This window comes from Belonocnema kinseyi, chromosome 9 (genome assembly GCF_010883055.1).
Source record: "Belonocnema kinseyi isolate 2016_QV_RU_SX_M_011 chromosome 9, B_treatae_v1, whole genome shotgun sequence".
Classification (NCBI taxonomy): domain Eukaryota; kingdom Metazoa; phylum Arthropoda; class Insecta; order Hymenoptera; family Cynipidae; genus Belonocnema; species Belonocnema kinseyi.
Genome location: NC_046665.1, coordinates 87,742,385 through 87,753,015, shown reverse-complemented (window position 1 = coordinate 87,753,015; position 10,631 = coordinate 87,742,385). Strand labels below are relative to the sequence as shown.

At 33.9% G+C, this 10,631-nt stretch overlaps 2 protein-coding genes across 2 annotated transcripts; one reads left to right on the top strand and one right to left on the bottom strand.

The window, feature by feature from the left end:
* The first annotated feature begins 1,648 nt into the window (after positions 1 to 1,648).
* LOC117179958 lies at positions 1,649 to 3,627 on the top strand. Its single transcript, XM_033372214.1, has 3 exons — positions 1,649 to 1,968; positions 2,700 to 2,876; positions 3,239 to 3,627. The coding sequence occupies exons 1-3, from the start codon at positions 1,703 to 1,705 to the stop codon at positions 3,429 to 3,431; spliced, it is 636 nt and encodes a 211-aa protein (XP_033228105.1). The 5' UTR covers positions 1,649 to 1,702; the 3' UTR covers positions 3,432 to 3,627.
* A 4,631-nt stretch (positions 3,628 to 8,258) lies between these two features.
* On the bottom strand, positions 8,259 to 10,297 carry LOC117180231. Its single transcript, XM_033372616.1, has 4 exons — positions 9,977 to 10,297; positions 9,650 to 9,817; positions 9,071 to 9,247; positions 8,259 to 8,671 (listed from the first exon to the last, which is right to left on the bottom strand). The coding sequence occupies exons 1-4, from the start codon at positions 10,240 to 10,242 to the stop codon at positions 8,455 to 8,457; spliced, it is 828 nt and encodes a 275-aa protein (XP_033228507.1). The 5' UTR covers positions 10,243 to 10,297; the 3' UTR covers positions 8,259 to 8,454.
* Between the last annotated feature and the right edge of the window lie 334 nt (positions 10,298 to 10,631).

Sequence of the window (10,631 nt, the reverse complement as noted above, 5' to 3'; positions counted from 1 at the left end):
ATATTTATTAAACAAAATTTTTTTAGCAGACTAATGAAATGATAATTAGAACCTGAGAGGATGGTTCTTTTCAATTTTACAACTTAAATCGACCTTAACGAACTTTTATCCCTGATGAGGAGAGTGTTATACTCGCGAAACGTTGAAAGTTTTATCTTCAGTAAAGGATCTAACATCTAATCCTTCAATTTTTTGTCTGAAGTAAGTCAACTCTACCAAAAAAACCCCATGTAATTGAAAACTCATATTATATATAATGATTTTAGAATAACCCTCTTTTTGTTAAAATTCCTAATATTTGGTAGAAAATTTAATCCTTTTTTTACATCAAGCTTTTTGGTTTGAAAATTTAATTATTTAGTAGAAAATCAGGATATCTGCCAGACTGGGATATCAGGAAGCATCAAGAAAAACCTGGGAAATTTATTTAGGGTAAAAATGTATTTTATTTTATTATGAAGGAGATAAACTTTGAAAAGAAAAGTAAAATAAAGTTTGGCACTTATAAATAAATAATTATTTTCTTTACAATATATTCCAAATTTACTAAATTTTATTTAATGCTATATTATATTTATTAATGTGCTGTTAAAATTACTATTACAATAACTCGAAAATTTTCAACAGCTTGATCGCTAGAAAGCCTAACAATGTGAGTGTTTTTAGTAGAAGTTTAATCGTTTTTGTTTGCAAATTTGATCGTTTGGTTGAAGATTTGTCTTCGGGGGTTGAAATGTCAACAATTTTATTTCAAATTATTTTCTTTTTTGCACATTATTTTTTTCTTAATTTAGATTTTTTAGTTGTAAATACAACTGTTCGGTCAAATTTTTTTTCTACTCAAAAAATGAAATATTTGGTTAGAAAATATATTCTTTTAGGTTTTAAAATTTATCTCCTCCGGTATGAAAGTCAAATATTTGTTCAAAGATTCGTCTTTTCAACTAGAAAGCTCAACTCTTGTGTTAATAGTGTATACTTTTTGCTTGAAAATTGGACTATTTGATTGAAAATACAATATATATAGAGTTGATATTTCATTAGATTCATACCTACATAAATGTTATTGTAAAGGATTTATTTTCCTATTATTCCTCTATTATCTTCGAAAATCATAATATGAAAAACCACTTTTACAATAATTTTTATTATATATTTTACCTTGGAGTTATACGTTCCTTAACCTTTTTCAAAATTGAGATAATGAAACATTTAGTATTAAATAACTATTATTCTAAACGCATAAAAATCATCTGGAATAATGCACAGTTTGATCGGCAAAACCGGACAATAGTCTAGAATTATTTTATTAAGTTCGAGTGAACACCCTGACCAATTTGACAACAAAATCTACAAAATTTATGTTTTAAATTTTAGTTGAAAAACATCGAAACTTTGTAAAAATTATTTAGTATCAAAAATACAAAAAAAATTATGCTTTAGATTTTGGTTAAGAAATTTTGAAGTTTTAGCTTCACATAAACCTTCCAAACATCAGTATCATAAAAAGATCATAAAACGAAAAATCATGAAATAGTACTTGGGGGCTGCAAAAATATACGAAACATCTTTATTATCAACATGTCACCTTACCAGCCATTTGGTAGTGAGGTTGGTATAAAAGGCCAGGCGAAACGACTGAAAATACTAAATTGGTTTTTGAAACATATACTGCAAATTTGAAATAGAAAGCGAATTCAGGATGAAGTCCATTATTCCAACGACGTTCATACATTTTTCGACTCATGTTCTCATGGTCGTTGTAATCTTCCAACATTCGGAATGTGCTGTTAGCTATGACGATGATGTTGAATATGAAGTTCTCCCTACTTATTGCTGTTCCGATTTTGAAGATGCTGTTTTGGACGTGTGCGGGGAAGATAACTATGATATAGACTGGTATTCTGGTGACGCCCAAGATTGCTGCATCTTAGGTTGCTCAGATTGGGCACTTTCACAGTTATGCATGTAAGTCATTTCATGCACAAGTAGAGCGTGTAAAGTCTTCGTATCGATCAATGATCCTGTGCCAATCAAATATGTAATAACTCCAACGAGTTTACACCATTTTTCGACTTATGTTCTCATGGTCATCGTAATCTTCCAAGTTACGAAATTTGCTTACAGCACGCCTGTTGAACCTATACCACTCCCTGTTTATTGCTGTGATGACCTTGAAATAGTTGTTGCTTTGTTGTGCGGTGAAGATAACTATTATATAGATCAGTACTCTCATGCCGCCAGACATTGCTGCGATTATGGTTGCTCAGACTGAGGACTTAGAAAGTTCTGCATGTAAGTCATCTCAGAATCCTTTATAATAACCAAATTTTAAGATATCCTGAAATTAGATATAATTGTTGCATGTATAACCAAATTATCGTAAATAGCTCATGTTATGTACTAGTAGAGTCCTGTGTATTTCAAGAAGAAAATTTTTAAATTATTATTTGAAGTAATGAAGAAGAAGTGGTGAGAGAAACCTGGTTACATATCTTAAACAGAACAGACTTTGAAAAGGCTCGAAAGGTAGATAAATTTATAAGAAATGTGTTGGAGCGAATGTCAATCCAAAAATTCCAGTTAAAAAATAACCGTAATATTGATTTCTTATTTTTTAAGTATCAGTGTGTAAACTCTTTATGTGAATGAATGATCCTATGACAAATGAAATACCAACTTGCGGAATTTGCTTACAGCACTCCTCCTGTTTACCCTATACCAACACTCCCTACTTATTGCTGTGACGATCTTGAAGAAGCTGTTTCTGAAGTGTGCGGGGAGAATAACTACTATCCTATTGATTATTATTCCCCTGAGTCCCAAATTTGCTGCTACTTAGGTTGCGATGAGGACGATCTTTCACAGTTCTGCATGTAAGTAACATCCTATGTAACCCTTCTTCCAGCACTGTTTTTGAATAACATACCCCGAAATTATTTTCCACCAGTTTTGCACAAAACACGGCGAAAATGTTTGTTCTATAAAAAGCAGGCATAGATTATCCCTTAAAGACAATGGGAATAAAAACTCGAACAGATAATTATTATTTTTTAAGTTTTTGGATGCAAGCGCTGATTGTAGAAATTATATATCTAAATTAGTCGATCAATCTACTTTTACTGAGTTAGTCCACATATTATGGATAAAAAATTTTTAAAAATGTTAACTTTCCTAAGTTTACCTACCCAAAAATTATATTTAAAAAAAATTTACAAACTTTTTGTTTTTGAAAAAGTGACTATAACAGTATGCACGATCCTGCGTCAAGCCTTACGGAAGAAACCGACCCAAGCCTTATGAGTGCAGACAGTGAAGAGCTTATGGAAACAAACGACCAAAGTCTTACGAAAACAACCACCTCAAGCCTCATGAGTGCACAGACTGAAAACTATGCGGCAACAACCGACCCAACCCCTACAACTCCCTAAGCGACTCTCTTCCGAGGATAACACTGGCTAGACAAGGCAAGATCTCGGAAATGAAATTGACACAGGGTGAACACAGATAGAAGAATTAGCGTTTAAAAAACTAATGTATTTTTCTGAATAGCATAAAGTGAATCACACATGTACAATTTACGTTTTAAACTGTGCCACAAATAAAAATATTTGAAATATTTGGATACATTACGTGTAAATATTTTTTTTATACCTAGAGAAGAAAAGATTACTGCGTTAATCTCTAAGTTAATTAGAATTAAAAATAGTGACACAGAATGGGTTTAGAATCTGAACTCATGAGCTAGACTCAACTCCCTATACAAGACCGATTATGGGCATGGCCTTTATCTTAAATTGGAGGAATTCAGGCGTAACCAGGAAGGACTGCATAAATGATTTCTATTACGTTTGGAAGCATGACGCAAACTGATGCAACCAACACGCCGTGGGTGCAACCCTTGAGCTGTTTGTCACGTTGTATTCGTCTCGAATTTTTTAATTTTCGGGACGACCATCCAAAAAAACAAAAAAAAAACAATTTTTCAACTAAATATTTAAATTTAGTAATATAAAGATAACTTTTACAAATGATGAATAATTATTCTGAATTCTATATTGCATTTAAAAAGAAAAATTTCTCAAATTCCCTACATCTATACTAGGAAGATAAATTATGGGTAAAATCGAATATTTCAAATCTTCAGTAGAAACATTAATTTTATATAAAAATAAAATTTACAAAAATTAGGATCAATTTTCAACCAACAAAATTAATTGGCAACCCAAAAAGATGTATTTTCAACAAAACAGTTGAATTTTCAATTAAAAAGAATATCTTTTGAACAAAATTGTGGAATTTTCAATGAAATAAAAATATTAAATTCAACTTGAGCTTATAGAAAATTCCCTGCTTGGGCCCGTTTTTCTTTGACATTCCCAGAATTTCTGGAGTTGAATTACGTGTAGCAACCATGACTTTCATTTCGAGGCTAAATGTTTCCAATGTTTACAGTTTTTTCATAAAATATAAAGAAGTATTTCTAGCCCATGAAATCTTATCTCTTTTCGAAACCCACAGTTTTTTCACATATATTATCAATTGCGGAAGTCCATTCAACATCAGCAAACGTTTTTGCAAGAAATTTATCGACTTTAAGTCATATGTTAAGAGGGATGAGGAAATTCTTGTTTCTAATAAATGAAAATAAAAAGGTGCGTTTTATTGCACACAAGCAGTAAAATATATTTTATTTATGAACCGTAGATATAAGAGACCAGAACGTGTTGAAATTCTAGTTTTAAAATAAAAAACATTTAATTCCTGTTAAATTTCTTAAACTCCAAATAACTTGAAAATATACTTATCTTTTTACCTTTTTGTTTCATATATTCTATTCTTATGATTGGCAAAATAAATGATTGATTGGAGAAAAATGATATACTAATACAGTGAAATTAAATCTTTGAAGAAAATCGAAACATAGTAGTGTTTGATATCAAATTAATCAGTAATCGACAAAAAAGTATAACATATAATAATATTTCGAATTTAACTATTCACTAATGAGTGGCAAAAGAACGCTCCCGCGAGCTGTCCTCTATGCTAGCGCATCAGGAGGAAACGAGTCAGTCTCGGTCATTCTCGTCACAGACGGCATCTTTATTTACTGTTAGTGTGCAATAAAACGTAACTCTGTATTTTCTTTTATAAGAAACAAGAATTTCCTTATCCTTCTTAATATATGACTTGAAGTGATAATATATGTAAAAAAAACTGTAGGTTTCGCAATGAGAGTTAGTTTTTCTATAAACCAGTAGAAATGACGAATATTTACAAAGAGAACCGAGAGGAAGCCTGGAGGCGAAAATTTAAAAATAGTTTTATAGCCTATACCTTCTCTCTTTAATCTGGTCTCTTTTTTGTGCAGCGAGCGCAATTACTCTAAAGACTCCTCTGCACTCAATTACTATGCGATCTCCTCAGAACTAGAATCCTCAGAATTAAGAAACCAGACAAGGGTGCCCCTTGGTGGAATGATAAACTTCAGAGTATGAAAAGAGAATCTAGAACATTTTTTAATAGAGCCAGGAAAACTGGTAAATGGGAGTTGTATAAGGCTAGTGTAGCAAAATACGCGAAAGAAATACAATCAGCTAATAGATTCTCATGGAGAGGGCATTGTCAGCATGTTAATTGAAGTCATTAACACTGCCAACAGGGGACATGACAGAATCGGTAGCAAAATCCTAGAACAGCTCATGAAGGTGAACTTTCCTGTTTCCGGATCTGGGTATCGTTCGGAGGAAGAGGCTGTTAGGCTGAATAGCACTGACGGCCCGGATTAGAGGGATATAACGCTACGGTATGGAAGAAAGTCAAAGAGATCTTTATAGCAAAGCCGGGGAGAGACTCGTACTATGAGGCTTAGTCATTCAGACCGATTAGTCTAACTTCCTTTATGTTTAAAACATTAGAAACTACCTGATCTCGTAAGTCCTAGGTTCTATGGCAAGAAAGTCGAATTCTGCACATCAGCTAAGTATTTATATGTCATTTTCGATCCTAAATTAACCGGGAAACTACATGTTGATGCGTTAGTTAAAAAGGCCAGAGCAGCCTTCTGGGCTTGCATAGGCGCAATTGGAAAAACTTGGAGATTGAATCCGAAGGTGGTATACTGGTTATATACGGTAATCATTAGACCAATTATAACCTATGCCTCATTGATTTGGGTGTCAAGAGCCAGTCTGGTAAGTTCCAGGAACCAGATAGAGAGCCTGCAAAGGGCCATTGGCTGGCAATGCTCGATCAATGAGAACTACTCCAACGGCAACATTGGCGACCATTCTAGGTATATTACCGCTGCACCTTCTGATTAGACAAAGGGCTGCAGCGGAGGCCTACATACTCTTACTAAAAGGGAGTGAAAGTGGTATCGACGGCATTAACTTGCATGATTTAATAAAGAACGCTCTGGAAAGTAATGAAACCATTTGCATGCACTTGGATTACATGCTGAAAGAATAATCATTCATGAAGCCATTCCAAGTGGTATTTCCAAAAAGTGAATATTGGTATGATGAGCAAAAGAGAAAAAATGTATTCACTACGGGAGGGCTCGTTTGGTGTACAGACGGTTCAAGAGATCCCCTAGGATGTGCAACTGGAATATTTGAGATGAAACCTAGTGCTGAAATAACAATCGCACTGGGAAAATTCACTACAGTATTCCAAGCTGAAATCCTAGCGATCAAGACATGTCTTGAGGAGATTCGTAAGCGGGGTTATATCAATCAGCATGTATACATATTCTCTGACAGTCAGGCTGCGTTGAGGGCCCTCCGGAATTTACTTCCAGACTTGTCTGGAGCTGCCTCCAAAAACTTCTCGAAATGTCTGGTAAAAACTGGGTCAAGTTGATCTGGGTGCAGGACATAAGAACATTGAGGGCAAGGAAAGAGCAGACATGCTTGTAAAAAATGGAACTATGAAAATCCTCAAGTGACCTGAATCATACTGCAGAATCTCGTATGCTTCAGCTAGGCACGCCATTGAAAGGTGGCTCCTGATCGAGCATGCGGAATATTATTGGATGGCTAATGGTATAGTACACTCGAAAAATTTGATCGAAGAACCATGCTTGGAAAATTCTAAGAAACTCCTAAACATGGAAAGAAAGCTGGTGAAAATAGTGTTAGAAATGCTTACGGGCCATTGCCACTTAAAGAAGAACCTAAATTATATGAAGGTCGACAGCATCTCGCGCTGTCAGAAATGTGGCTTCCGGGAGGAGACAGCACGTCACATCTTATGTGATTGTGACGTGGTAGTCAGCCTCAGAGTAAAGCATTTTGGTAATCACTTCTTCGAACCAGAGGATTTCAGAGAACCGCGATATGCAAATATATGGAGCAAACAGGCTTCCTTAGATAGGCATAGATTTTAAAGGGTAAAGTACAATAGGCTACACTAGTTGACCTCAGTGCTATGAGCTTGAATGACCTACCCATCTAATAATAATAATAATAACTATTGAATTGAACCGAAAAATATGAATTTTTAACAAAATAGTTAAATTTTTAAAGAAAAGGATAAATTTCGAAGAAAAGATTTAAACATTCAACCAAATAATTAAACGTTTAACAAAAAATATATAAATTTTCAGTCAAAAATGGAATAGCTAACTTTTCAGTTTAAAAATCAATTTTAAACTAGAAAGAAACGGATTCTCAACGAAATAAGTTCAATTTTAATTAAAATAGTTCGATCTTCGAATAGAAAAATGAATTTTAAATAAAGTAGTTTAACTTTCTATAAAATAATTGAAATTTTCACCAAAAATAATGACTTTTAATCAATCTAGGTGAATTCCAAACCAAAAATATATCAGTAAACTTTAAAATAAAAAAAAATGATCTTTTAAGAAGTGTATGGTCGTACTGATATTCGGAATGAGCAGCCAAATAATTATCATAAGCTTGGCTGGCCGTCCCTTGAATTAAAAAATTCGGGACGAATCCCCCTTCTTTTCAAAATTCTAAATGAACATCCTGACATATTTTCTTCTTCGCCGCAGTTTTGGGATCAGAGGTTCCGCGAAGCTGAAACGGAGGATGTGCTCAGTCTTGCATGACAAACAGCTCAAGGGTCGCACTCTCAGAATAACCGAAACCGTTCTTATATTGGTAGTTGAGTGTAACTCATGAGTCTATGTCCTAAACCAATTCACCATCAGTATTTTAATTCAAATTAACTTAAAGCTTAACAAAGTTATCTTTTGTACTTTAGGTATACAAAAATATTTACACGTTATGTATGCAGAAATTTCAAATATTTTTATTTTTGGTACAGTTCAAAACATAAATTGTACATGCTTGATTTACTTTATGCTATTAAGGAACATACATTAGTTTTTTAAACGCTTATTCTTCTATCTGTGGTCATTGTGTGTCAATTTCATTTCTGAGATCTTGCCTTACCTAGCCAGTGTTATCCCCGGAAGAGAGCCACTTAGGGAGTCGTAGGGGTTGGGTCGGTTATTTCCGCATAGTTTTCAGTCTGTGTACTCATTAGGCTTGAGGTGGTTGTTTTCGTAGGGCTTTGGTCGGTTGTTTCCATAAGCTCTTCACTATCTGCATTCATAAGGCTTGGGTCGGTTTCTTCCATAGGGTTTTCACTACTTGTAGGCATAAGACTTGAGGCAGGATCGTTTATAATGGTATAGTCGCTTTATTAAAAACAAAAATTTGTAAATTTCTTTGAAATATAATTTTTGGGTAGGTAAACGTAGGAAAGTTAACATTTTTCAAAATCTTTTATCCAAAATGAGTGGACTAACTAATTAAAAGTAGATTGATCTACTAATTTAGATATATAATTTCTACAATCGGCGCTTGCAATAAAAAAGTTGGACGTAAAAAATTAGTTGCTAAACATTACTTTGTTTTTACAGAAGTATCTGTTGAAATTTTTATTCCTATTATAGCTTTCTTTATGGGATTATACATGTCTTTTTGTGATAGAAAAAACATTTTTGACGTGTTTTGTGCAAAACTGTAAGAAATAATTTCGGGGTATTTGATTTTAAAATAGTGTTAGAAGAAGGGTTAAATAGGATGATTCTTACATGCAGAACAGTGAAAGATCGTCCTCGTCGCAACCGAAGTAGCAGCAACCTTGGGCCTCAGGAGAATAAAAGTCAATAGGATAGTAGTTATCTTCCCCGCACAGATCAGAAACAGCTTCTTCAAGATCGTCACAGCAATAAGTAGGGAGTGTTGGTTCAGGGTAAACAGGAGGATAGCTATAAGCAGATTCCGCAAGCTGGTATTTCATTTGTCATAGGATCATTGATCCACATAAAAAGTTTACACACTGATACTTGAAAGCTAAGAAATCAATATAACAAATATTTTTAATTGAAATTTTTGGTTTGACATTCGCTCTAACACCTTTTTTATAAATTCATCTACTTTTCGAGCCTTTTCAAAGTCTGTTCTGTTTAAGACATGTAACCAGGCCTCTCTCATCACTTCTTCTTCGCTCTTCTAATGATAATTAAAATTTTTTCTTCCTGACATACTTAGAACGCTACTAGTACATGATATGAGCTATTTACGACAATTTGGATATACATGCAACAATTATCTGTAATTTCAGGAAATCTTAAAATTTGGTTATTATACAGGATGCTGAGGTGACTTACATGCAGAACTTTCTGAGTCCCCAGTCTGAACAGCCATAATCGCAGCAATGTCTGGCGGGATGAGAATACTGATCTATATAATAGTTGTCTTCCCCGCACACCTGAGCAACAGCTATTTCAAGGTCATCACAGCAATAAACAGGGAGTGGTATAGGTTCAACAGGCGTGCTGTAAGCAAATTTCGTAAGTTGGAAGAATACGATGACCATGAGAAAATAAGTCCAAAAATGGTGTAAACTCGTTGGAGTTATTATATGTTTAATTGGAATAGGATCATTGATCTATACGAAGACTTTACACGCTCTACTTGTGCATGAAATGACTTACATGCATAACTGTGAAAGTGCCCAATCTGAGCAACCTATGAGGCAGCAATCTTGGCCGTCACCAGAATACCAGTCTACATCATAGTTATATTCCCCACATATGTCCAAAACAGCATCATCAAAATCGGAACAACAATAAGTAGGGAGTGCTTCAAATATAGCATCATCGCCATAGCTAACTGCACATTCCGAATGATGGAAGATTACAACGACTATGAGAACATGAGTCCAAAAATGGCTTAACATCTTTGGAATAATAGACTTCATCTTGAATTCGCGTTCTTCTTCAAATTTTCAGTATATTTGTCAAAAACCACTTTAATATTTTGAGTCGCTTCGCCTGGCCTTTTATACCAACCTCACTACCATATGGCTGGCGAGGTAGGGATATGTTCGTAATACAGACGTTTCGTATTTTTTACAGTCCCCAAGTACTATGTCACGATTTTTTGTTATATAATCTTTTTATGATACTTATGTTTGCAAGGTTTATATGAAACTAAAAGTTAAAAATTCCTAAACCAATATCTAAAGCATGATTTTTTTATTTTGGATGCTACATAATTCCAAAAAAAGTTTCTATGTTTCTTAACTAAAATTTAAAACATAAATTTGGTAGATTTTCTTTTTCAATTAATCAGGGTGTTCATTTGAAC